The sequence below is a fragment of the Daphnia carinata genome, chromosome 1 (genome assembly GCF_022539665.2).
Source record: "Daphnia carinata strain CSIRO-1 chromosome 1, CSIRO_AGI_Dcar_HiC_V3, whole genome shotgun sequence".
NCBI lineage: Eukaryota > Metazoa > Arthropoda > Branchiopoda > Diplostraca > Daphniidae > Daphnia > Daphnia carinata.
In genome coordinates, this window is record NC_081331.1 from 10447362 (window position 1) to 10474937 (window position 27576).

The following is a 27576-nucleotide window of genomic DNA, read 5'->3' on the forward strand; positions in this document are numbered from 1 at the left end:
TCGGAAGCAACGTTTTATTTTTGGTTTTTTCCTCTCCTTTTTCCTTTTTTTTTTTTTATTTTGAAATGCATGTCTCACAGTGAACATCGATCTACCAACGTCGATGATTGTCGAAGGGTATATATAAGGCCTCTCGAACGTTACACGCTTTATTCTCAGTCTTTCAGCGATCTATCGACAAGTGAACAGACAAGAACGTCAAAGGAAACTCATCTAAGCGAGAAAGAAGAACGCGCAATATCAGGACCATGGCTGACGTAGTGGATCTCATCGATATCTTGGTGTAAGTTTTTTTCGTTTGGCCCTTTTCAATCTTTTTTTTTTTTTCCCTATCTTTTGTGCATAGATGTTATTTTCTTTTTTTCATACGCTAAAGTAGACTGATCGATATGATATCAATGCCTTGTTTTATCCGGTGCTTTGTTCAGTGCGCGTGAAATTGGCACGTTCCCATTTTACTCAATGTGTGTTAAAAAAATCGATGTTAAAATGTAAATCAAAGCGGTTCGTAATCATGGCTGCCGTCCAGGAATTAAACGCATGTAAAATAGTTAGCCCAATGGCGATTCAATTTTCATTTTTTTTAATTCTTTTAGTCGAATTAAAAGGCGACGTCGTATCGATGTTGCGCTAGTCCTTTGTTTGTGTCTCCTGGCGGCTGCCGCGATTGAACCGCCTCTAACCGCCGACGAGAAGTAAGTGGGAACGATTAACGACGTTTAGGCAAATCAGTTTAATCATTTACATTTTTTTTTCAATTAAAAGGTCACAAGAACAAGAAGCAAAGGAAAGATCATTCGCCACCGACATTCACAGTCCATCACCTCCATCTGGCTCGTTCCTGGAAAAAGCGAAAGAATCGGCAGCCGAAATGGTTGAACGGGTAGAAAGAGCCTTAAAAGAAACAGCGGCCACAGTCAAGAGTAGCATCAGTGACCGTATGCCAGAGGAGAAACACGAAATTAAACCTCCACAAGAATCGCTTTACGGCCAAGTTAAAGAATCAGCATCCGATACAGCGGAACGGATCAAGAGAGCCGTTGGCGCTGGCGAACAACCCGAAGAAATAGCTGAAAAGCCAGAATCTTTATTACATCGAGCTAAAGATTGGATAACTGGAACGACGCATGAAACGGCCGAACAAGTCCAACAGCAAATGCCACAACAACCTGATAAGTCGACTTTACAGCAAGCTAAAGATGCCACGGTTGATTCTGCCCAACGCGCTAAAGATGCAACGATGGATGCCGCCCAACGCGCCAGAGAGGCTACCATGGATGCCGCCCAACGCGCTAGAGAGGCTACCATGGATACCGCACAACGCGCAAGAGATGCAACGATCGAATCTGCCCAACAAGCTCGAGATGCTGCGTCCGGAGCGGCTCATCGTGTTCAAGAAGGAATTCAGAACGTGGGTAGCCAAGCCAGCGATACCTTGGGGTCAGCTTATGAACGGGCAAAGAATTTAGTTTCGCAAAATGCTGACCAGGCGCAGGAACAAGCACAGCAAGTCAAACAACAAGCGGAAGAAGCTGCACAACAAGGACAACAAGAAGGCGGATCATTCTTCCAGCGGGCTAAAGAATGGGTGGCAGGCAGCGCTCACGAAGGAGCTGAAAAGGTGGAACAAATGAAAGAGCCTTCCACTTTCGAACAAGGAAGAGATGCTACTATGGATGCTGCCCAGCGCGCAAAGGAAGCCACGCTAGACACTGCTCATCAGGCTCAAGAGGCTGCCTCTCGAGCGGCCAGACAAGTTAAAGAAGGATTTCAAGATGCTGGAAATAGGGCCGGCGAGGCTGTTGAATCAGCCTACGATCGTGCAAAGAATTTAGTTTATCAAACGGGCGATCAAGCTCAAGAACAGGCCCAGCGAGCTAAACAACAAGCAGAAGAAGCTGCTGGCCAAGGAAAAGAGCAAGCTGGATCTATCTTGCAACGAGCCAAGGAATGGGTAACGGGTACAAGCCAGCAGGCTCAAGATATGGCACAACAAGCTAAAGATACGGCGTCAGAGAGTGCCCAGCAAGCTAGAGAGAAAGCAGAAGAGGCGGCCAAACAAGCCGAGGAGCAATCAGGATCCTTTGTGGAGAGGGCAAAAGATTGGCTATCTGGAACGAGCGATGAGGTTAAAAGCCAAGCTCAAGATACTGGAGAATCCATGTCTGATACGGCCCAGCAAGCTAAAGAATCAATTTCGGATGCTGCACATCGAGGAAAAGAAGGAGCTCAAAATGTTGGAGAACAAGGAGCTGAGCAAGCTGGATCCGTGTTCCAACGGGCCAAGGAATGGGTAACAGGAACGGGACATCAGGCTCAAGATATGGCCCAGCAAGCAAAAGATACCGCCAGTGGAACTGCCCGGGACACTAAAGAACAGGCCGAAGAGCTCGCAAGAGGAGCACAGGAGCAAACAGGATCTTTGGTTGATAAAGCCAAAGAATGGTTATCAGGAAGTGGTGAACAGGCGAAAGAGAAAGCACATGAGGCCGGCGAATCCATTTCTGATACGGCCCAACAAGCAAGAGATTCAGCGTCGGGGGCAGTTCGTCAAACGAGAGAAACAGCCGAAGACATTGGCAACAGAGGAACAGAACAGGCGGGATCGATTTTGCAAAGAGCTAAAGAATGGATCTCTGGAACTGGGGAGCAAATCAAAGACACTGCTCATCAAGCTGGAGAAAAAGCATCGGATACAGCCGAACAAGTTCAAGACGCTGGTGAGCGAGCAAGCCGAAAAATGCAAGAAGGAGTGCAGAAGGTGGTAGCTCCAGGTAAAGAACATATTGAAACTCTATACCAACGAACGAAAGAAGGGGCTTCTGATGCTGGTACAGAAGCCATGAGAAAGGCTCAACAAGCTAATCAGATGGCTATGGACACGGTCTGGAACTTGAAGGGAGCAACAGAGGAGACAGGAAGCAGAGGTGCAGAGGAAGTTGGTTCTTTCTTGAAACGGGCCAAGGATTGGGTTGTTGGAAGCGGAGAACAGGCAAAAGAAAAAGCACAAGAGGCAGCTGGAACTGTTGGCGATACAGCCCACCAGGTGAAGGAACAAAGTCAAGATGCTGCACAACGTGGAAAGGAAAATGCGGAATCGCTTTTGGAACGAGCTAAACATTGGGTTTCTGGAAGTGGAGAACAAGCAAAAGAAACGGCCCAACAGGCTCGTGATTCAGCTGCAGATGCTGCACGACGAGCACAAGAATCGGTGTCCAGCACTGGTCAGCAAGCGAAGGATAAGATATCGGGAGCAGCTGAACAAGGCAAAGCTTACGTTGATCCTGTCTATGAGAAAGCAAAAGAATGGTTAACTGGCACAAAAGAGTCAGCAGAGGAAACTGCTCAACAGGCTCGAGACAAAGCTTCAGAAAAGTACGACCAAACTGGCGAAGCTATCAAAGACAGATCGGCTCAAATGGGAGAAAAGACTCAAGAAAAGATGGGCCAAGCTAAAGAGACGAGTGCTGGAGTTGTTCACAAGTTAGGTGATGCCATACACGATTTGAGGCACACCATCATGGAGAAACTTCACATCGAGAAACCTCATCACGAAGAAGGTTCTGTAACGGTAAATCTTAATTTAGATTCAACATGTAGGTGATCGCCATTAATTGGTTTGGTTTGGATTCAGGAAAACGAACCTAGAAAACAAAGTGGAGGACTCAATATTCTACCTGTCGCTGATGCAACGTAAGACGTTTATCATCGAATTTTGTTTTATGTTTATAAACATTTTCTTACCATGTTTTTGTGTACAGATTGGAACAACAACCTAAAGCCAGCCGGTCAAAGGAAGACATTCCGTCTAGTGATGAAACACAGTCGTCTACCTTCTCCAAGTTAACAAAGCGTCTGAGCGCATACTTGGGATCTCATGTAACATATATTGGGTATTCAGTTAATTGACGCGTTTAAAATTTTTTTTTTATGTACAATAGGAGAACATAGATAATTTCCAGCCGGACGAAGATGCTTTATCAGATCCCACACAAATAGAGGATCGAGTGGCCATATAAATTCTCTCTTCGATAAATCGATGATCAGTTTCCCGAACAAAACTCCATTTAGTGTGTAGTTCATATTTTAAAAACAGATATGTCATCTTAAGTGAAAAGGAAAAAAATTAATAAAAAAAATACACGATTGTCTTGTTTGAAATAGAATTTTTGTCTTGGTTTGAATTTTATTGCCAAACTGCTTCGATCAACGTTAGATGGCGTGGAGCCATTTCGAACGTGCTTTTTTACCGGAAATTCCTCCGATTGTTGAGGGTAGGGTAAGATTCGAACAAAGGCATCACCACCCTGTCCTTTGAGTGGCCATTTTACCCTTGACAGCCGTGTGACCTCGGCGCAACGCGCGTCGCGCCATGTAAAGAGAATAGAATGCTGATTGCTTATTTACAAAATCAAAATGAATGGCTGATTTTGTATCCTACTGTCTTTCTTTTGTCACATGTTTCAACCACTTCACTAAGTTTTGCAATTAATTTATCCGGCCTGAATGAAAGAAGGCGTCACGTTTTCGTTTTCACCCTACTGTAAGTATATATATTTTAAAACTTATATGATTACTGAATCTTATCGCAACAGTTACAATCATCATTATCATTTTCGGGGGTTTGGTTTTTCAATTGGCCTTTTTGCACTTACCCTCCATGTCGAAACGTTTGAGTGACGTCGCCTGACGAAGCAAGTCAAGTTAGGCTGGGTTTGAAGTTTACAATTTTTTCTGTTGGAACGTAATGTTGAAATCTAGACCGCATGACTAGATTTAAATTTCGAAGTACCTAAATTGATTGGAGGCCATTGGCCTGCAGCAATGGGGAAAATAATTTAGAAGGTCATGAGAGGTCATTGCCATCTTTTCTTTAAAACGGTAGACGTACTTAAAAGTCAAGTGGGAGTGAAAATTCGCATCGTCAAATTCCAAAAATAAAAATCACCGTCCTCCCTTGAGGCTTTGGGTAGGTTTTATAAGCGCAGAACTTTGATCGTCTTTTGTTTTCCTCCATTTTGTTTTCTGCTAGGGAGACAAAACCAAGATGTCGTCTCTGTTCCCCAACATTTTCGACTGCGCAGTCTCTGCCCGACTAAATTGCTTGTTTCAATTGGTTGATCAAGGTTGATTGGAGATTGAGGAATGGAAGTTGCAGTCGAAAAGGTAGACACCATTAAGGTGTGGGATGAGAAATTTTAACCTCGCTCGACCTCGAGACAAAATCCTAGTCCCCCACCGGCGGCGTTGAGGGAGAGAACAAGGGTAAGGGAGGCTGAGAGAAGGTGTGGAGAAGCTCCCCATAAAGAAGCTCGTCGCTGCACTCATCAAGTCAATTCAATTCTTGCATTCGAACTGTCAATTGTGAGCTCATTTTTCTCCCGTTTCTTAGTTTACAGCTATGGTGGATTTCGTCGATGAGTGAGGATCGTTAGTCGCGTTGGAAACGTTCCTCAAGTTAAGAGTTCGTGACTAGATCTGACACTCGTCCACGACGTCGACTCTCCTTACTCCGGTGATTTTCTTTCGAAATTTGAAACGGTATGTTTTATTCATATTTGCTTGTTTCTTTGGTGGTCTAGCTGTATGAGGTTTTTAAGTTCATAAAGCTAGATCAGCAAGGCAACTAGTGGAGTTGTGTTCAGCGACATTTATATTACACATCTCATCTTCAACATAGAGTAACGGGATTTAGGAACTACCGCTTGTGGTTGATTGAATTGTCGGTCTCATTAATCGATTCAATTGTCTATTTCTATCACAGTCGTAGTTACTAGATACCGATGCTCGTTCGTCTCTTTAATTTATTTCTATTGTCCTACACACAGCCCCCCAGTGCTGAGTCTAGTGGTTGATGTGCTAGACTTACAGCTTGAATTTTCGGTTGCATAGCACCACGGGATTCAGCCGCTGGTGCGTCGTGGATTTTTAATTATTTAGAAATATGGAAAATGTTTATAAAATGTGTGGATTCGAGACAGGCAACAGGGGAGAACCTGACTCAGTTTGATTCATATAATTGTTAGTCACTGGGTACGTTCGCCCTTGGTGAATGGATCTTACATTCCTTCAGTTTAGTTTGAATTTGAATTTCTTCCAGATGTCGCTGAAAAAATATCCAACCGTCGAGTATGGTTTGACCTTATTTCTTTTGGTATGCATTAAACTTTCTTTTTATGACCTCCCTCCGTTTCTTCCGAGTCCCGTTAACTGTCGTTGACCTGGAATGGGGTCGTACACGTGTGGACGTTTGGGCCAATCCTGTGCGAGCTCTCTAACTTGCCTGAGCTCGTGAACTTGTTCCGGCCGTTTTACCCTCTTTTGACCCCTTTTGGAGGGGGGTGTGTGTAGTCTGTGTAGGGTAGTCGAGTGGTTCCCGAACTTTATTCTACGGGCTTCCTTCGACAAAGCAACATCAGAGAAGCATCGCTCCAAAATTGGCCCATTTGGATGCACATGGAAGTGGACAGCTTGAGCGTGCGTCAGTCGGCGAGTTCGGTTTTAGTTATATTTTTAATTTATTCGTATGACTAGAACCCACACTCGTCCGGTTGCTGTATTCAATTTCATCTTCATCGAGTACTCTTCTACGTTTTTTTTTTATTGCAAGTGTAGTTTCTTAACAGTTCCTTGGTATTTATCGGTGAATTCAACCGTGGTTTTGTTGATTTAAAGATACATCACCGGGTAGAATTCATCCAGAACTATCAAGCTTCATGCTTCTTTGTCATTGATGCCTTTGTAAATATTGTAATGTACTATCAATATTGGAAAATACAACTGATTACATGTCTGAAACTTGATTTGCAATATTTTATAAGTTGCAAAGTAAAAGAAAGTAAAGTTGGTAACTTGGTAAACTGTTTAATGAACTACATTTTCTGAATGTATAATGAATAACTGGTAAGTGATTTGTAAATACATCTGGTAAAGAACATTCAATAATGAAAGTTTATATTTTGAAAAACTTACCAGCAAATGTATGATAAGCCTTCTGTACTGTTTCTTGAAATTGGCAGCTAATGGACAATAAGTACACATTTTTTAATACTGCTTCTTCCAATTGTATATTGGACAACTAAATTTTCACATACAAAAACTCGTTTACAAAAAATAGCTCTTTGGTTTCAGCAACTCGTTTACAACGAAGTAGCTTTAGGTTTGAGCAACAAAATTATCTCATAGCATTCGTCTAGGTTAAAGCGAATTTTGTACGAAGTAGCCGATGTAGGGTCAGCGTTTGTGTCAACGGTTAATAGCGTTTCCACGTCACACCTGTCCTCTACAAAAGAAACAATGATTTTCATATTAGACTGCTGAAATATACTGCTTAACTTACCAAACAGTTTAGTTACTTCTTCTACAGACACACTGAGAGGAGGCCCTGGATATTGTGATTGATCATATTGCATGGTGTCAAGCAAATAGGCGAAATTTTCGTTCAACAGGCTCTTCAATAACTTTGCATAACTTTGTGTTAAACAAAATAGAACATTGCTGTGAAAATCAAAATTCCAAGAAAAACTGCACAAAGTTACAAACCGAACTCTGTCTTCAGGTAAAAGTGCAACCAGAGATCCACGATCCCAGATTCCATCAAACTTGCCACAGACAGATGTGTCCAAAGCAAATAAATCTGAATGATAGATTTTTAGACGTCCATCATCACTCTACATACAAGATTTAGAACACATCAAGCTCCAGCCTTGTAATGGTAAGTGATTACTTACAGCTTACTTACAATGTAGAATTGCAGGGCTCCCTCACTCCCTTTTGTGTAGGTTATTCCCTGTTCTTGAAAGAACTCCAAAATTGGTTTCTCTACTCCATCTAATCCGACCACTTCATGTCCTTGATCATAGATCCTAGAACAGAAAATAGGTTTGCAAAACGTAAAAATGAATTAAGCAAATATTACAGGCTGAAGATAGAGGAAGCAAAAGTTTACTTGCCATTTTAAATCATGGCTTTTGCCACACAAAGGGACAAATATCCGCAATTTTCCCTCTTTAATTTGTTGAACGCGATAAAAAAAACTCACAAGAAATCTATTTACGTCAGATTTATGCCAAGGTGAATCCTCTGCTTGCCATCTCTTGGACCAATACTCGACACGCTCCTCCATCTTTCGAATAGTAATCGTAAATGGCTTGTAAATTCGTTTTCAACGAACCACGTCTGATTCTAAAATAGCAGAAGCCGACGACTATCTCACGAGTCATGCTCCCGTTTGTCACATTCTTGAAATTTACTCACGCTGCCATTCAACGTTAATTCATAAAGTACGAGTATAGGAGCACGATCGTGCTCGTGTTAAAATATGATCATCGACGATCATATTTTCTTTGCAATTATAGAAACAGCTTTTGCGCCAGGGAGGGATTCTTACTTAAAAATCCCTAGCTACAGATGACATTTTTTAGCATAGACTACCTCTTTTTGCCTGTTTTCAAGCAATGTTTTGTTAAGGCTACCATCTTGTGTTTAGCTTTAAGCTCTTTTATTCTCAAACGCCAAACCTGTTCTTCACTTTGAGCAGCTCTGCATGTGCATTTTAAGTCATATTTTGTACCCTATGATTGAACTAGACCGATTGGAATATTTTTTTTAATGTGAAGAGGAGGAAAGGGTTGTTTGAGTTTTGGAACGGTTTGTTTTTCTCCGAAAATGCTGTCACTTACAGTTTTCTGTTTGACTATGTCATTTTCTTAACATTATCTCTTTGCACAGTTCGAATGTTTTTAATTCTATATTTTTTTTAATTTTTATTTTGCCAACTATTGATTTACCAAGCTTTACAAAAAATGCACGGCGAGAGTGGAGTCGAAATTGTTGGGTTTAAGGCGACGTCATGTAGGGCAACTAATCTATAACAGTCAACATTTCAAAACATTCATACCTTTGGTACTCCGACTGTTCCCTTTTTGGTCCCCTACAGCGATAAGCAAGTGTTGTGCGGTGATATCGAAGTTGGTTTCCGATAATGTAAATTCTCATGTTTTAGTTTCAAAAAATAAATCCAGGTCTTCATCGACCGACGATTTGCTCGAACCAAATATTGAACAATATACCGCAAAAAGCCTTTATATTAAGACATACGCACGGCACTTTTCATTATAACTGTTCGAGAACAGCGTTACATTCTCCTATTACAATACATGCAAATGTATTACATAAAGTAACAACGTGGATTCCCTTAACAAATCTTTTCATTAGAGGATTGCTTTCAGATAGTATTGTTGCCATTATTGATAATAATAATTATATATTTCGTATTTAGAGCGACTTGCTGTGCGTATCACGTAGGATTGCGTCGGCTATTCCGACAGCTGTGCGATCCAACCTGAAAAGCAATAATTAATGAGCAAACTTTAACGAGAAAACGGGAACGGGTTTATGAACTAACCAGGTAACAGGACTGGGTTTGAGCAATCCACCTTCATAAAAACCCAAATGGCCTCCATGCGTCGTCAAAATGAAGGCGGACCTATCGCGGCTTTCTAAATAGAAAAATAAGAGCAAAGATTAAAATTTACCTTACAATTTTGCGGTGCGAATTTTTCGATTTTTTTACTAACCGGCATATTGCTTAGGCCACGTAAGCAAAGGTTCGGGTATAATAGGGTCATCTTGTGCGTTGATAAATACGAGAGGAATTGTTATATTTTCCAGGTACAGACAACAGCTAGTTTGTTCGTAGAGCTCGTTAATTGATTCGTATCCAGCTACACGGCTGTTAAACAAATAACAGATCTTATGTTAAATTACATTTCTATCACTGATTGACTTTTGAATTTTCAACATTGTACCGAGTATAAGCATCGTCGAACTCCGGTAGTGTTGCAGCTGACAAAATGCTTCGTTCGCAAAGCTGATAACGAGCTTTTACGTCTTCGGTCAAAACAATTTGCTGATGGGCCATTAGAACACGCTTCATATTTTCGGTCATGATGTACAAGTAAAATCTTCGGAAGTTGGACCATAGCAACATATGCTGCATGGCACTGTGGGACAAAAGTCAAAGTCAAGAATGATAGGATGAAAAAAAAAAGTTGCGTTATCTCCATACCCGAGCGCGTCGTAACCCTGACAAACTGAGATTCCCCCCATGATATTTTTTGGCATATCTGGTCGTTTCTCGCCCATATACTTTGTAACAATGTTGGCACCCATACTAAAACCTACTAGAACCATCCTTGTGTGTGCGTAGTTCTCCTGCAAGTTGATAACCATTTCATGGAAATCCTTTGGTACAACCATAACTGAAAATACGATGGGAAGTCAATTTGATGGTTTTCATTGCTCCGATGTGATTGATAGCTACACATCTGTAGCCTTTCCTCTGTGCATGGTGTACAAATGTGCGTATATAAATTGACTCACTTGAGTTGCAAATGCCAGGACATAATACTAAAGTAACATCCTCTGTTTGAAAAATGAAATTATATTAAAGTGGTGAATAATAACATAATTTGTACTAAGACTCCAACTACCTCCAGATGAATGGACAGATAGGGGCTGGTAAACATCATAGGTTAATGTAGCTCCATCATCCAAGAGAAGGGACACCCTCTCCCCAATTGGCCAAGGACATTTCATTCTTCCAATCAAACTGTGCATGACAGTTTGAATGTGGCCACTAAAACCCCATATACGTGTTGGTATATATCTAAATGAAGACATTTTTGTCAGTTTCGGGGAAATTAAATGCACAACGCTTCAACTAGGGAAACTTACGCTTGCTCTAGTTCTGGTGCAGCTTCCTTCAGCAAAGCAGCAAATTTCTCATCTTTGCACAGAATCTCAGGTTTTCTTGGCTGGCTCGCAATATTTAGGATTCGGAAAATGAATAACAAAATAAACGCGATAAAAGCCACGATGAACGGACTCATGACGATGATAAAATTTTCCTGAAAAGATAAACTTCGTAAAAAATTCTTGCAGTCCATGCTGATATCGTTTTCATACCTTACTGTAGCTAAACGTTGTTGAAAACGTATTCCTCTCGTTACTCCCCTCATTCACCGCCTTCCCAAGAAGACCAAGAGCAACTCCCAACACGACTATGTGTTCACGATTTTTAACGTCTCCTAACAACAAACCCACCCGAGCCGCCGACTATAACCTTGATAACAGAAGCAGCGCTATCGTCATCTAGCGGGAAAAACTTTTGGCCAAACCTACGCTGCTGTGCTAAAAAATGGTACCGTTGGATTAAAAAAATGTTGAAGTAATAATTTCCTGCGGTGAACTAGCACCGGTAAATAAATACAAAAATAAACCGAACGTTACGGAAGGAAAATTACGACAAGGCGAAGTCTTCGATTCTGTAGGGAGGTTTCAGGCTGGCAGTTGCTTAGGGTTCTATTAATGTTTACTTTGACAGTCTTAATGATTCAATATGGGTTGACAGATCTTTGCCTGGCATTTGTGACATCATCACACCCAGAAAGGTCAATTCTTGTATATGTATCTTACGTGCGATTAACCTCCAAGAATCATACAAATGACATATCAACTTATTAGGACCAATTCCGATTTTTTTAAATTTAAACAAGTTTCTTGAACTGAATCTCCGAGATGACAACGTAACGTCCTTCAAAGCTCTCTAATAAGGTGTGGAGATGCGGAAGTGCCTTAGAAAGAAAAAGGCCATGCAAACCAGCATGCACCTAGCCGCAAGCATGCTTGCTTGGTTGTTCGCTTGACGAGTTCAAGGTTTCGTTCTTCAGACTCTTGAAACTCACAATACTGGGTGCGTCTGACACACGAGCAACAGTTCATCTAATATTTAACCATTTAAAACTACTAATAAGATATGTTCCCAATAAATCTAAATATCTTCTCAAGCAAAACGTTTTCGAACATGTGCTATCAGTTTGTACCATATGGCGATCATTTCAGAAGATGAATTTGTGCAGAACTATCCAAGCAAGTCGTAGACTGATGAAAAAGGAGTGTATGTGAACAAGTACCCTTAGATTCCATAACGGAGATCCAAAGGGCTTCGTCTCATTTGGACTCTTCGGTAAAGGTCATCGACACTGCGAGCTGACGAAGGCCTTCTTCACACACACAGACACACACACACCCGGCAACGGGGATATTGCTGAATATGTATGTAGTTGTGGCTCGTTTCCCTTATACCAGTGTTCGATATATCGGCTGCTTCCTCCTTTTTTTTTATTGTGCTTCCAGTATTGGTTTGCTATTCATTTTGACCAGAATTAGCAGGAGTTAATGATTCATTTGTATGAACTCTTGTTTCCATGGAACACAAGCAAAACATAATGCATTCCAAACAACTCAGGTGATTGGAGTACTGTTACCGTATAAACATGGCTCCGTAGTCTATACACACTCCTTCCCACTAGTCGAATCTCGTTTTCGTTGTTTATTTTCCCAGTGACCAGCCAGCACTTGACTAGCTTAGGTTTATAACCATTTCTTTTTTTTTCATTTAAGAGCAGCCACCATCTGGGTACAGCGGTTTGTTTGTTGCCATTGTAATGTGTCTAAAAGGAAGTTGATTGCAGAATCATAGATAGAAGTCCATGCTGCCACAAGTTCAATAGCACTGCTCGATATCGTGAACCTAGTTAGCGAATATCGACTTAGGAGACGAAAGTCTTCTATGTTATCGTTTAAAAGTCGTAACACCATCCACGAGTACTTTTATCAAACCAAGTTTATCTGACAAACTTAAGAAAACTAGGTAGAAATGTTTCCATTAATATTTCGTTCATCCCAACTTTTATTTTCAATAGATATTGATAGTATTTACTTCGTTTCTCATCTCTGATAGCCGTAGTCACTGAGGCACCTCAACCGGCCTCAATGGAACGCATTATCAGCACCTATTTTACCAAGAGGATCTGACGCCGCAATCATTTATCAGGAACCGGGAACAAAGTTGGCTGTATTGATTTGTCAGTAGTACGACGTCCTTTGCCAACTTAGAGAGCAGATAATAAGATAGTTGAGAATGTGACGACGGCAGCAGCAGTTGTTGCGATAAATGCCCAGCCAGATCCAGCTGGAATCGATGCTGAATGAACAATGTTGTCGGCTACGAGACCGTCACCGAGGTTACACAAGTCACCCACGCACGCCGTAAAGCAAGTCCGTTCATCCTTTTCGATCTGGCAGTTGTTCCGCTCAAAGACTTTAGTCCTCCCGTCGCATCCTCGATAGAAGCTCCTTCGTTTTTTTTATTGAAAGTACAGATAAAATTCTTGTTACTTCAACAATGATATCGATTACGTACTTGACACGTTGAGACGGCCATTCTTCCACTCTTACAATCGTGCACGCATCCCGCGCGCAAGTATCTAATATTCCATGAGGTAGAGTCGCTGGATCCGTTTCACATGGACTGCTCTCTGAGGTGGACGTGCAAGCGTAACATCGCATTGGACCGTCTGTAAATAATAGATGAGAAATAAAAATTGGCGCGATTATTTTTCATTTAGCTCGACCAGATATTGACCCAGCTCTTGCCGTGTGTACTAGACGACTTCTCTCATTCTGCTTTTTTGCCTCCCATTTTGGTCAGCTGTATGTATACAACAGATGATCCCTAAATCTTGGCTGTCATCTTCTCGTATTTGGTGTATAAATGATAAGCTCCAGAACGTCGGTTCTTACCTATGCCAAGAAGTCTTCATCTGAATAGACGAACTTCTAAAAAAACAGGAGGAAGCTGCCTTTACGTCATGCGTACTAAAGAGCTAAGATAAGGTTCATTTTTTGTTGATTCTTGGCTGAAAGCCCCGCTTTCATTGATTCAATTTCGTGCTGTTATCGCCAACTGTAACTTTCGGGTAAGTAAATCCCTCGAGAGAACTGCGTTTGAATGTATCTTGTTACCTCTTTAACTATGATACTTGCCACGCATCGATCTATCTCATTAGCTTTCTTGGTAATCAGCGATGAACTCCTAATTTGTCTTTTCAGTCAATATTTTTGGGCACCACGATAGAGGTATCTGGTTGCAGAAGAGCAATTTCCTAGAAATGTAGATCGGTTCGCTACGATTGTTCGATGTCTTCGATAATTGAAAAAGCAAAATCGATAGAATAGGAAAAACGCAAAGCGGTCTCGCCATCTATTGGTGATTTGGAAAACAATAAATAACCAGGCACTAGGTGGCGAAAGTAATCAGCCACATTGCAACAACGGGCTCATCTTGCAAACCACAAACCATGTGTTGCTTTTTGGTTGTACAGCCAAAGAAAAATGACAACACGACTAACGTCAAAGTACCAACCAGGCAACCAGCGTTCACTAGAAATGCAATAACGTCATCCAACCTCCAAGGGTTTCATTACGACCACACTACGACAACCTCAATGTCAAATGACATTAAATGGGATGCCAAGAATCTGATAAGGTACTTTTTAACTCAAGGGAATGGCTTAAAAATAAATGGAAAAAAAAAATACTTCTCTAATGGGGAGGAGGATTGTTTCTCCATTGGCTGCAGGCGTGTAACTAAATTGGGGGTGGAAGAACAGGGTTAAAGTTGGAGTACTCCACCCCCCCAATGTAAAAAAGAAAGAGGGCGAAATATTAATAATAATAAAAAAAAATCCGAAGGGTCAAAAAGTCCCCCTCCTCCATTTTTGTCCGACAGACAAGTGGTAAAAGAAGAAGAATTGTCTCTAGGCTGACTCGACAGTGCGTGGTCGTAGCTCAGGCGTTCCTCTCATTAGTAGAAAAAAAAAACAAATAGAAAAGAAGAGAAAGAAATCTTTCTTTCTAGTGTGTGTGTGTGTGTTTGTTTTGTGCCATAAGAGATTGTGGGACTGATATCTCGAACCAAGCAGTGGGTGTCTATCGCGCAGTTTTTTTTCCCGGTCGTCGTGCGTGCGATTTTTTGGTATACGGCAGGGCGCAACTGCGCATTAGTCGGCGGGGGATATCTCGCACACAACACATTTTACAAGGGTAGTCGAGTGGTGCGTCTTAGAGTTAAGCAAAATGGGGGTCGCTTGTACTCTCAACAACACTCACATTCTTATGGATAAATATGTCAATGGCAGTAAGTTTTGGCTTTTACTTATATGTCTTTTATTCTACCCTTTCGCCAAAACTTTTCTTAGTCTGCCAAGTCTTTTGGTTTGTTTACCTGCCAAGCTTTGAAGTGTGGTGGTTGCCAGTGAAGTAGTGAATAGCAACTGGGTGAGCAAAACTGTCCAAGAGATGACATGGACTAAAACAAGATTCTCCATTGCTCCGTACATGCCGTATGTTGTGAAACTTGTGATGTCTTGTTCAATCGGGAGAATTCAATGGTTTTAGTGTACTCGGGCACTGACAACAGTAGCACGACGCGCTCTAGGCTGTTAGCAATCGACTGAATTTTCTAGGAACTTGTATAGAAAAATTTGCTTCATAAAGAAACTCGATTGGTTTGTTGTTGAGAAAGGTGTCCTGGATTTTTGGCATTTTCCCACTCTCCTTCTGTCATTGAAGCTTCTACCACGAAGCTAAAACTATGCGTCGAATCTGCTGAGTAAATTTTAAGTTTTGAAACATTTTTAGTTGATTAATTTTGATCAGTTGTCACCTGCAAACAAGTAATTTTAAAGAGATAAAAATTCTTATTCTTTAAAAACGACGTTGCTTTGCTTGTTGCCGCTTTGTTTTTCTACTGCTGAGGGATTTTTCCCTGCGTCTGGTCGCGCCGCCATCTTGGTTAAAAAAAAGGAAGGAAGGGAAACGGACGGGCCTTTGTGGGGTTTTGAGCCACAACTTCCGTGCGTCGTTGTGTGCCTCGTTTCTTTGGTGTTTTGCTTCAATAACTTATTATTCTATCCATCTATACAAGAAGTTGTTGTTCCTTGGTGATTTTCGCTCTTGTCAAACGTTAATTTTTTTTAAACGGCGCCAAACTTGTCGATGTGGAATCGTGTGGACGTATTATGTACCCTGTTGGCCAGCGTAAGTTGCCCTCGATTCCGAATATGATTTAGACGACCGCCCTACAGGCACAGTGATTAAAATTTTCATACAATTATTATCTGAAGAATCGTTTGTTGTTGTTCGCTAAGGTTTCATTAAAATGTTTTTTAACCTTGATTTTGCATTCCTTCCGTATACGACAGTGCTGGATGACTAACACAGGGAATGGCAAGGGCGTGTGAGCGTCGATAATATGCTTCAGTCCACTTCCATACGTTTAGTTTACTTGAGATTAAAAACGTTTACTGGGGGGTTGGAAACGATCGTTGAACGTAATCTACTAGTAAGTCGGATCATAATCTTGGCAATTGTGACAGAAAGCTTCATATCTCTCAGTTTTTGTGAGTTGCATCATTGAGTGAAATATAACCATGGAGTTAGTAGTAGAGGACAATGAGCTTAAAAGTTGATACCGTTTTATGTTATTATATATTTGAGTGTTTGTTGCCATATACATATTCTAAAAATTTCTTTTCCCTTTGCAGCAGGAGCACTTGGCCCTTCAGGTGTTGGAGCCCAGTCACTTGTATCCAGTGGAGGTATTGGAAGTGGAAGCAACAGCAGTAGCAGCAGCACCAGCAGTAATTGTGGGACAAGTTTGAGTGGAGTGAGTGGCGGTAGTGGAAGTGGAGGAGGTACTGCTTTAATGACTCCCATGGCCCCTATGGCCCCGGTCCCACCTATGATGCCTCCAACACAGCAACCACCACCAATGGCTTCGGCCACGCCGCAAGCTGCGGCACCAGAACTTCCTATGTTTGTTTGTCCCCGTCGTCCCAATCTTGGTCGTGAGGGTAGACCCATCATGCTTCGAGCCAACCATTTTCAAATATCGATGCCAAGAGGCTACATTCACCACTATGATATCAGCATTCAACCAGACAAGTGCCCGAGAAAAGTCAATCGGTGAGAATTAGCCAGGGGGTGTTAGTGTTGTTCACTGTAAAGTAACATTGTTAGTAATGAATTCGTGATTTACAGGGAGATTATTGAGACTATGGTGCACGCCTACAGCAAAATTTTTGGAGCACTGAAACCCGTCTTTGATGGTCGCAGCAACTTGTATACTCGAGATCCTCTGCCAATTGGCAATGAACGAGTCGAGTTGGACGTTACGCTGCCTGGCGAAGGAAAAGATCGTGTGTTCCATGTTGCTATTAAATGGCTGGCCAAAGTGTCCCTCTATGCCCTCGAGGAAGCCTTGGAAGGCATGTCAACTACGTGCTCGTTCTTTGCGTATGAATAATTACAATGTTATGTGATTTCCCTGTAGGTCGCATTCGTACGATTCCAATGGATGCCATTTTGGCTCTCGACGTGGTTATGCGCCATTTACCTTCTATGACTTACACTCCGGTTGGCCGGAGTTTCTTCTCATCACCTGATGGCTACTACCATCCTCTGGGTGGCGGTCGCGAAGTCTGGTTCGGTTTCCACCAGTCTGTCCGCCCTTCACAATGGAAGATGATGCTAAATATTGACGTTTCGGCTACGGCTTTTTACAAGTCACAACCAGTGATTGAATTTATGTGCGAGGTCTTAGACATTCGCGATGTTAACGAGCAGAGGAAACCATTGACGGATTCTCAGCGAGTAAAATTCACCAAAGAGATCAAAGGTGGGTTCGCTGGTGGGTTGTCGCCTAAAACTAGTTTGGTAGGTACCTTTTTATTAAACCACTGTTTTTAAATCATCACAGGCTTGAAAATCGAAATCACTCATTGTGGAACAATGAGACGAAAATACCGTGTATGCAACGTCACACGTCGTCCGGCTCAAATGCAGTCCTTCCCACTGCAGTTGGAAAATGGCCAGACTGTCGAATGCACAGTGGCTAAATATTTCTTGGACAAGTACAAAATGAAACTGCGCTACCCGCATCTGCCCTGCCTGCAGGTTTGTCTAACTTTTAGTGTAACTTGTTGCGGTTAAATGCATCAGCTCGATTTTCCTGATATTTTTATTAGGTTGGACAAGAGCACAAACATACTTACTTGCCATTGGAAGTTTGCAACATTGTTGCTGGGCAGCGGTGCATAAAGAAACTAACGGACATGCAAACATCGACTATGATCAAAGCTACTGCCCGATCGGCCCCCGACCGCGAGCGTGAAATCAATAACCTAATACGAAAGGCTGACTTTAATAACGATCCCTACGTCCAAGAATTTGGCCTGACCATATCCAATAGGTAAATGATTTTTACCATGTTCATTCGTGTCGGGGTTCTCATCGCGTCATTATCTCTTCGTTAGCATGATGGAAGTGCGTGGTCGCGTGCTTCCCCCACCCAAACTACAATATGGGGGAAGAACCAAGCAACAGGCACTGCCCAATCAAGGTGTCTGGGATATGCGTGGCAAGCAATTCTTCACCGGTGTCGAGATTCGTGTCTGGGCCATCGCCTGTTTCGCCCCTCAAAGAACAGTGCGTGAAGACGCGCTGAGAAATTTCACCCAGCAATTGCAAAAGATAAGCAATGACGCCGGCATGCCCATTATTGGTAAGAACAACAAAAATGTTTCCTTTGTCTAGTGTCCATTGGTGATCAAATTTGAATTTTTAGGTCAACCGTGCTTCTGCAAGTATGCCACCGGTCCCGATCAAGTGGAGCCCATGTTCCGCTACCTCAAGTCAACCTTCCAAGGTCTCCAACTGGTGTGTGTTGTTCTACCCGGCAAAACTCCCGTCTATGGTACGATCAGTTCCATCAATCTGTTTCAGTTCTTTGGCTTGAAATAATAAAACGCATTCTTTAATTTTCATTGATCAACAGCCGAAGTCAAACGTGTGGGAGACACAGTCCTGGGAATGGCCACACAGTGTGTCCAAGCAAAAAATGTCAACAAAACGTCGCCTCAAACTCTGTCCAATTTATGTCTGAAGATCAATGTTAAACTTGGCGGTGTCAACAGTATCCTCGTTCCTACTATTCGTCCGAAGGTAATAAATCACAATACGTGCTTGATGTCGGATGTTCTTGGTTTCTAATGTGTGATTTTTTCTCCTGTTTATTCATAGGTGTTCAATGAACCAGTTATTTTCCTCGGAGCCGATATAACTCATCCGCCGGCTGGTGACAACAAGAAACCCTCGATCGCAGCTGTTGTCGGCTCGATGGACGCTCATCCTTCGCGCTACGCCGCAACCGTTCGCGTCCAGCAGCACCGCCAAGAAGTCATTCAAGAACTCAGTGCTATGGTTCGGTAAGAAAAGCTTTTCCTTCATCATACGTTCCATGAAGTAATGTGAATGGCTAACAAATTTTTGTTTCTAATTATTGCAGAGAACTTCTGATTCTGTTCTACAAAACAACACGTTTCAAGCCAAACCGAATTATTATGTACCGCGATGGCGCCAGTGAAGGCCAGTTTAGCACCGTAAGTTGTTCTGCTAATTAGAAGTATTTGACCAGTCGAGTTTGCAAGTCGCAAAATTTAAAAAATTAACAATTTAATTCCCAGGTTTTGCAACACGAGTTAACCGCCATCCGCGAGGCATGCATCAAATTGGAACCGGACTACAAACCGGGTATCACCTTTATCGTTGTTCAAAAGCGCCATCACACAAGACTTTTCTGCGCCGACAAGAAAGAGCAGTCGGGCAAGTCTGGAAACATTCCCGCCGGTACCACCGTCGATGCGGGCATCACACATCCCACCGAGTTCGACTTTTACTTGTGCTCGCATCAAGGCATTCAGGTAAATCGAGGATTCCAATCTCATTCACAACTATATTGTTTGATTATAACATAGATCAATGCTTTATTTTAATTTCTTATAGGGCACTAGCCGTCCGAGCCACTACCACGTTCTGTGGGACGACAATCACTTCGACGCTGACGAACTGCAGTGTTTGACTTACCAACTGTGCCACACTTACGTCCGCTGTACTCGTTCCGTCTCCATTCCGGCGCCGGCTTATTACGCCCACCTTGTGGCTTTCCGCGCTAGATACCACTTAGTGGAGAAGGAACACGACAGGTAATTTTGTCAAGTGTGGTCGGCAAACAGTGAACGTATTAATCTCGATTAACTTTTATTCCCGTTTACAGTGGGGAAGGATCACTACAGGATTGCATTAAGAGTTACACCAGGTAAATAATTCTTCTAATCGTTGGTTTCCAAAACGTGTTGATTCTAATTCGATTTCCATCCAATAGTGGAGAAGGTTCGCATCAAAGCGGAAGCAGCGAGGACCGCACGCCTGGCGCCATGGCTCGCGCTATCACTGTTCACGCCGATACCAAGAAAGTCATGTACTTTGCTTAAAAGCACTATCATCAAATTCACCCTCCTTCCCAGTAAGTTGCCGTTTGGTCATCGCGTGTAAATTGGATCGGATGAGAATGGAGCAGAAATGGTTTGTAATATTTCCACGTGACTTGACGCTGTTTTCTCTAGCTATTTTGGAAGGTCAGCTTGTGAGCACAATATCTGACACCTATTTTCATGTCATCGCCACCGCCACCACATCCCTGAATCTTGCGTGCAAGGAGGAGCATTTCACATCCCATTAACAGAGCCATCCCCGTCACAAAACAAAATGTCCACGGCCGTCAAGTCTTTCATGTATTTTTCACCCTTATAGCAAAAGTCGAAGCATTTCGGTGGGGTTTTTAATCTAAACTTTGCTCTTCAAAACTATCTATTTGCCGTCTGGATTTTCGGAACACCTAAAATCCTTCAAAGAAAATCCATCGATGCGAGCACATTCGTGTTGATGGTCGCAAAAACGAAGAAAACGAAAAACAAAAAAAAGAAAAGACGTGTGAGAAAGGATTAGGGCATCAAGCGAAAACGGACTTCGTTTAGTAGCTTTCGAATGGACAATTGCATTTCCCTCCCAGCGTGTGGATGTAGTACGGACCAAGCAAACATAGAATCGTAATCAATTAGCATTTCCTTAATCCTGACCTATCGTAGCTACTTAAGAGACAAGACAAAATTTAATTGACATTTTCTTCGTTACCGATCTGTTTGTTTATCAATCACTTTCTTTTTAAGAACGCTCCAAGCTGTCCTTCCACCTCTTGGTGTTAAAGCATCTGTTTCGTTTCTCGGGAACTGAAATGACATCTGTATTTGAACTGGTGCACGTAAATTCAAACCTAATCCTTAAAAAATTATCTTGGATAGAGAACCCTCCGCATACGTTTGTTCTTTGATGCACTTCTAATCAAATTTGGTGGGAAAAAAATCGCCGATCCCCTCTTCCGCGCTACAAACGTCTTTCATCCTCCATTCAAAATGTAAAAGATAAAGCGAGCAAAACGGAAAGTAGGGAGAGAAAGAATAGTACGCGCATTTACAATCTGCAAAGAAAGCCATTTTGCCATGACAAAAATATCGTTATTCCCCAATAATAGTTCTTCTCACACCGACATCGACTACTTTCCTAAAAAAAAAAAAATAATAATAAAAAAAAAAATGCGTGATTGCAAGTGTGAATGGCGTATGTGTTGTGGAGTGCGAGCGGTCCCACCACATTAGGGCAGCTCTTAGAACGTGAGTTGACGCAAATTTTTCAAAACAATATTTCGAGGACAAAAAAAAAATATTCACCCACCTATTCGGCGTTTCGCGTCAGCCCGAAGAAGTTAGTTGGCAGTGTAATACTACTCCTCGACCCCAATCAAAGTTTGACCTTCTCTTCCTTTTTTTTTTTTAAAGAATATCTTTTCATAACATGTCTTGGTTTTTGTTTGACTGGATCGTGGAAAAGCGTTTTGTAGCATTTAGTTGTGTGCGTTGTTCTTACATTTTTTTTTTCTATTTTGGAGGGTAGGGAGGAATTCCTGCGAGCGTTTAATAGCCATATCGTTTCTCTGCAAACGTGAGAAATATCAATTCTTTCTTTTCTTCCCTTTCTCTGCGTCTATCTTGTTCCTTCTGTCTCTCACACACACTATAGTTTGGCTTTGGTTTCTCTCCTTTGTCGCCTGCCGCTCTTTGTCACTGAGTTATGTTCCTCGTGTACCTGTAGCTGCTTTATAAACAAAAGAAAAACGTGCCGAATTGTTCTCTCGGCTACTATTTGCTAATTAGTGAAACCTGAAGGAATTCAATTTTAGACGAGTCAGAATACCATTGACATATCTGATCCATTTCTTTCGACGACAATAGTTTTTTTTCTCTAATTATCTCTACCCGTCCTTGTCCCCCTCTCCTAAAAAAAGAAAATCTTTCCTCCGCTCACGTTCCCGATCCCTCCGACAATTCGGCTTTTGAAAAAAAAAATATGATTTTGGGTTTAATTTTACCTCTACTGCATCATATTCCCTCCTCGCCATTTACCTCCAACATGTATGTATGTGCGTGAGTGTATTTTTCATGTTTTTTCTGTTTTATGTTGCGCATGGTGACCCTTTTTCCTTCTACAAAAATTTTTTTTTTTTTTTTTTTTTTTTTTTTTTTTTTTTTGCCCATCTCTGTTTTTCTATGTTGTTCCTCCTTATTATCAGTTTCCGGTAGGTCTTTTGATTTCATTTCAGTACGGGATATTTTTTTTTCCCTTTGTTTAAAAACAAAAAATGTGGGATTCAAAGAGGGGAAAGAAACTAAGTGTTCAAAACCCTTAAAACAAAGACAAGCTCTTCTGCCCAAATTTTCTCAACTGAATCCGTTCAAAAGTTTCTAAATAATGTGAGCTATTAATACTGGGTAGAATCCGGATTGCTTTCCTGGTGTTTCTGTTTTCGTGCACCGACATTCCAAGTCAGATAGGAATCCAAAAAGAAAAGAAAAAAACAACAAGAAACAAAAACAAAGTTTAGTGATCCCATTCACGTCCCGTTCTGAAAGTTCCAGTCAGCTTTTACTTCCATCATCTTATCCTTTGCCTCCTCTTAGCTTGCAGTTAAGAAAAAATATAGAAAAAAATATAGACGTAATAGTTTGATTTCGATGAATAACATTTAACGAACACATCTCTTTTTGGGCATATCTTTTTTTCGGGTAAGGAACGATCGTCTCTCGTTCTTGTTTTCCCAGCTCTTCGGATCAATCTCAGTTGAAAACACAGAATATTTGTTGCGCCTGGAATTGGATCTAAACAAATAGAAAGATAATGGAAGACTTCTCCGCTTTTATAGACATAACCACAGAAAATGGAATCATTTGCGCTGTCAATGTTGGGGTCAATCATCAGTGAGAATAATGTTATCATGTAGTCCTCAGAAAATAGCTCTACTTTTTCTCCCTATCCATCTATCTGTCGTAAAAATCATGCGTCCACGTCCCAACCTTGCATAATTTACCCATTTGTTTCATCGCAAGGGGGAAAACTGTATCGTCTATAATACACTTGGGCGTATTAGCCTGTTTACTCCCAAACGTAATTGTCAGCTCCTTTCCGTCAAACTAAAGCGTGAAAAGGGTTTTTAAATAGCGCGCCAATAAGTACCAGTTTAGGCACGTCATTTAATGCTGCCACTAGCAGATGGCGTTAGTCCAGTATACTATTTTGGCGGGATTTGATGTTTCAGTTTCATTGTGTAGCTGTTGTCTGCTTGCTCGCAGTTGCCCACATTGGCGAACATTTTCACGTTCAGATTTTAAGAAATTTTCTTTTGATTTAGTTATTTTATCCCTTCTTAAGTGCCTCTTGCTACTAATTTTCTACGATGGCGGCAGGAGACGTTGACCAGCGGATTCGAGACACCCAGCGTGAATACGCTGAATTCCTTGATGACTATGTAAGATCTATTGGTCTTAAAAACACCTCTAAAGAATTTCTTTCTCTCTTCGACTTTTTGCTATTTTAACATAATTATCTCTCACAGAACCGTGATGGAATTTACACACAGCTAGTGAAGGATATGGTGAGCAACAAACAAACTAGATTAATAGTTAACATCAATGATCTCCGTCGTGTAAATGCTGTGAGAGCTAATAGGTAAGAAAAATATTGCACTCAAAAGGGAAAAGATTATTATGTAACATTTTTTATTCTAGGCTGCTCACCAATGCTTTTGAGGAGCAATTGGCATTCCAAAGAGCTCTTAGAGAGTTTGTTGGAGGCATTGATTCCAGCTATATCAAAGAGCATGAAGAATTCTTTATTGGCTTTGAAGGAAGCTTTGGAGCTAAACATGTCACCCCAAGAACTCTCACCTCTCGTTTTATTGGAAATTTAGTCTGTGTAGAAGGCATTGTCACTAAATGTATGAACCCGTCCTGGCTCCCTTTTGTGTGTTTCATAAAAATGTATGATTAAACACTTCTTTCAAAATTAGGTTCTCTGGTTCGACCGAAAATCGTCCGCAGTGTGCACTATTGCCCAGCAACAAAGAAAACTATCGAACGACGTTACACCGATCTGACAAGTTTCGATGCTTTTCCATCAAGCGCTGTTTACCCAACAAAGGTATTCATATTGCTTTTTGATATATAGAAGTTTTTTCTGGAAGAATGTCGGTGAAAGTCAGGGCTATAGAAGATGTATATCAAATGTTGCAAAGTAAATTTTTGGTTGTCGGTTAAGTATCGTTGTTCTATAATTAATATAATACGAAAAATACGAAGTGATATAATAAAAAAGAATAGCCATAAAGAAACTAAATACAACCTTTCTTTTTTAATATTTAGGATGAAGATGGTAACTTACTGGAAACAGAGTACGGTCTATCGTCGTACAGAGATCATCAAACTCTGACGATCCAGGAAATGCCAGAAAAAGCGCCTGCTGGTATAACAGTTTTTATTTTATTATTTGTTGCCACTGTTCATGTTACACGCTAACACTTCTTTACGACTTTCGCACAAAGGGCAACTACCTCGAGCTGTAGACATTATTTGTGATAATGACTTGGTTGATCGGTGCAAACCTGGCGATCGTATCCAGGTTATCGGTACCTTTAGATCGTTACCAGGAAAACAAGGAGGATACACTTCTGGAGCTTTCAAGTAACATATATATTTTTTTTCCTGCAGGATTGGTTTTAAGTTTCGCCTTTTTCTTTTAAGGACAATTCTACTGGCCTGCAACATTGTACCTTTGAGCAAAGAAGCATCAATCTTGATCACTAGTGATGATGTTCGCAAATGTAAAAAGTTTTCTCGCATGAAATCTGTCGACGTCTTCCAACTCTTGGCGAAATCATTGGCGCCATCGATCCACGGACACGAGTACATTAAACGAGCTCTTCTTTGCATGCTGCTTGGTGGTCTTGAGAAGGTCTTGCCAAACGGTACACGCCTCCGTGGTGATATCAACATTCTACTAATTGGCGATCCTAGTGTAGCCAAATCACAACTTCTTCGCTACGTCCTCTTTACGGCGCCCAGAGCCGTCGCCACAACAGGTATCATCTTACAACTGGCTGCTTTCCAATGGTCCCATTATATTGATTCTACTGGTATGCAGTTGGTTAATTACAAAGTATCATTATTTTTTTCAAGGCCGAGGTTCGTCTGGCGTTGGTTTAACGGCAGCCGTTACCACAGATCCCGAGTCGGGTGAGCGACGATTGGAAGCCGGAGCCATGGTTTTAGCTGATCGCGGCGTTGTTTGCATCGACGAGTTCGACAAAATGTCTGACATCGATCGTACAGCCATCCACGAAGTCATGGAACAAGGATCGGTAAATATTTTACGATTACGACATGACTCGTCTGACCTTGACATCATTTTTGTCTGTAGTTGCCTAGATATTTTATGCGTTTAATGATCATCACAGCGTAACTTTAGTATTTACTATTTGTTTCCCAGCAATTTGACGTGTGTCTCGTAAGTTCCTCCAGCAAACAAATAATTCCTGTATGTCGGACGAATTTTGCACTGCGATCTTATTAGTTTATTTCCATTAACTTTTCTATACCAAATGCCGAAAATGCCTAACACCTTAAATTTGTTTTTCTTTTGTGCTAAAACATTTATAGAAATCGATATAAGTAGGTGGTTGTTAACCATACAAAATAGTTCGTTTGTCCATCGACTGGCTCTCCTGTCTTTATTTTATGTTTGACCCCGTTCGTTTTATCACCAACCATCATTATAAATTGTCTTTTTTATTAGGTTACCATCGCCAAAGCTGGCATCCATGCTCGTTTAAATGCTCGTTGTTCTGTTCTTGCTGCTGCCAACCCAGTTTACGGCCGCTATGATCAGTACAAGACACCGATGGAAAATATTGGATTGCAGGTACTTATTACAATTTTTCTTACAGCTAATGGAAATCTAACTAACCAAATCTAATTTGTGGATTGGTTTATCCAGGATTCGCTCTTGTCTCGTTTCGATTTGCTGTTTATCGTACTGGATCTGGTTGATGTCGAACAAGACCGTCGTATTGCCGACCACGTAGTTCGGATGCATCGTTACCGAGCTTCTCACGAGCAAGATGGAGATCCGCTCCCGCTTGCCATGAACTTGGACATGCTCTCGACCAACAATCCGGATGAAAACGAAGCCACCGTCCAAGAGACGCCGCTTTATGAGAAATATGATGCCCTTTTGCACGGCTCTAGTCGTTCCAAAACGGACAAAATCGTTAGTATGCAGTTTATGAAGAAGTACATCCACGTCGCGCGAGCACTAAAGGTTAGTTCATTATTTCAAGTACCAACATTTGGCCGAGTTCCCATGCCATTTCTTTTCATGAGTCCAGCCGACATTGTCGCAAGAAGCAGCTGACGCCATTGCCGAAGAATATTCGCGACTCCGTTCTCACGAAGTTGAAAACCCCGACGTAGCGCGCACCCAGCCGGTAACTGCTCGTGCCCTCGAAACGCTGATCCGTCTTTCGACGGCCCACGCCCGTGCACGTCTATCTAAAGTCATTGACGCTGATGACGCGCATTCGGCAATTGAACTCGTCCAATTCGCATACTTTAAGCGAGTGCTAGAGAAACAGCGAAAGAAGAAGAAGAATGACGACGGCGAAGGAGAAGATGAAGGCGATACCGAGGACGAAGAGGTAAAACTTTAACGGCCATCTGATCTTAGTTCTTTCTGACAAGAAATTGCCGATTTCAGGAAGCAGAAGATAGTGCCAATGAAACGATGACATCTGCAGCCGATTCTCAAAAAAGAAAGCGAACTCGAACCACTCCAGATGATCCTTACGAATTTGATACCACCACTAGCCAGCCGACCACAGCTAGTGGCTCTACGACCAAACGTCCGAAAAGGGGAACGCAAGATTTGACTACTTCTCAAATGTCTAGTTTAGGTACAGACTCCGTCCCAATGGACACTATCGATGAAGACGATACACCCGCCTCCATTACGGATGAGCGTTTCAATTTGTTCAAGAAGTCATTGACTCAACTATTCCGTGAATCACGTGCCCAGTCACTGCCTTCAAGTCGTTTCCGCGACTACCTGGTTGAACAACATGCAGGTCAGCCGTTCCAATCCCATGAAATTCGAGCAGCCTTCGAACGAATGACGGATGCTAATCAGATCATGGTAGCCGACGACATCATTTTCCTTATCTAATTCGTATTATTTTTTTAAGAACTTTGTATCGGCGTAATTCTTAACGTCTTCCCGTATGCACTACTTTTCTCTCGGTCCAACTTCAATAATAAAATTGAAAATGCAAAGAAAAGTAGTTTACTAGATCTAGTATTAGATGGGTTTTAAACGACAGCACAAATTTAAACG

At 41.7% G+C, this 27576-nt stretch overlaps 6 protein-coding genes across 8 annotated transcripts; 3 read left to right on the forward strand and 3 right to left on the reverse strand.

The window, feature by feature from the left end:
* The first annotated feature begins 74 nt into the window (after positions 1–74).
* Positions 75–4138, forward strand: LOC130692402 (plectin-like). 3 transcript variants are annotated; one of them, XM_057515503.2, is made up of 6 exons: positions 75–283; positions 597–695; positions 766–3571; positions 3635–3693; positions 3762–3879; positions 3942–4138. In XM_057515503.2, exons 1-6 carry the CDS (start codon positions 249–251, stop codon positions 4017–4019), a joined length of 3195 nt encoding a protein of 1064 aa, XP_057371486.1. In that variant the 5' UTR covers positions 75–248; the 3' UTR covers positions 4020–4138. The 3 variants fall into 3 exon arrangements, with proteins under 3 accessions (XP_057371486.1, XP_059351797.1, XP_059351798.1); XM_059495814.1 differs by having other exon boundaries at positions 766–3565; XM_059495815.1 differs by lacking the exon at positions 597–695.
* A 2968-nt stretch (positions 4139–7106) lies between these two features.
* LOC130692941 (probable thiopurine S-methyltransferase) lies at positions 7107–8212 on the reverse strand. The gene is made up of 5 exons (XM_057516038.2): positions 7953–8212; positions 7742–7865; positions 7543–7670; positions 7340–7470; positions 7107–7282 (listed from the first exon to the last, which is right to left on the reverse strand). The coding sequence occupies exons 1-5, from the start codon at positions 8123–8125 to the stop codon at positions 7140–7142; spliced, it is 699 nt and encodes a 232-aa protein (XP_057372021.1). The 5' UTR covers positions 8126–8212; the 3' UTR covers positions 7107–7139.
* An 814-nt stretch (positions 8213–9026) lies between these two features.
* LOC130692685 (abhydrolase domain-containing protein 2-like) lies at positions 9027–11114 on the reverse strand. Its single transcript, XM_057515802.2, is given in 9 exon segments — positions 9027–9343; positions 9407–9500; positions 9579–9733; positions 9810–10004; positions 10070–10248; positions 10250–10425; positions 10494–10669; positions 10738–10910; positions 10974–11114. Coding segments are annotated over 9 exon segments (1263 nt in total). The 5' UTR covers positions 11022–11114; the 3' UTR covers positions 9027–9276.
* A 1787-nt stretch (positions 11115–12901) lies between these two features.
* Positions 12902–15946, reverse strand: LOC130693004 (uncharacterized). The gene is made up of 4 exons (XM_057516112.2): positions 15572–15946; positions 15131–15510; positions 13268–13421; positions 12902–13200 (listed from the first exon to the last, which is right to left on the reverse strand). Exons 2-4 carry the CDS (start codon positions 15243–15245, stop codon positions 12957–12959), a joined length of 513 nt encoding a protein of 170 aa, XP_057372095.1. The 5' UTR covers positions 15246–15510; positions 15572–15946; the 3' UTR covers positions 12902–12956.
* On the forward strand, positions 14755–21978 carry LOC130693225 (protein argonaute-2-like). The gene is made up of 15 exons (XM_057516357.2): positions 14755–15043; positions 16452–16872; positions 16948–17174; positions 17240–17584; positions 17666–17862; positions 17934–18157; positions 18222–18469; positions 18533–18661; positions 18743–18909; positions 18988–19172; positions 19253–19346; positions 19431–19667; positions 19750–19949; positions 20021–20062; positions 20129–21978. The coding sequence occupies exons 1-15, from the start codon at positions 14983–14985 to the stop codon at positions 20235–20237; spliced, it is 2886 nt and encodes a 961-aa protein (XP_057372340.1). The 5' UTR covers positions 14755–14982; the 3' UTR covers positions 20238–21978.
* A 1492-nt stretch (positions 21979–23470) lies between these two features.
* LOC130692452 (zygotic DNA replication licensing factor mcm3-like) lies at positions 23471–27514 on the forward strand. Its single transcript, XM_057515565.2, has 12 exons — positions 23471–23662; positions 23750–23862; positions 23922–24130; positions 24203–24333; positions 24555–24654; positions 24734–24872; positions 24933–25270; positions 25368–25549; positions 25984–26109; positions 26185–26508; positions 26576–26884; positions 26944–27514. Exons 1-12 carry the CDS (start codon positions 23591–23593, stop codon positions 27406–27408), a joined length of 2508 nt encoding a protein of 835 aa, XP_057371548.1. The 5' UTR covers positions 23471–23590; the 3' UTR covers positions 27409–27514.
* Positions 27515–27576: the final 62 nt, after the last annotated feature.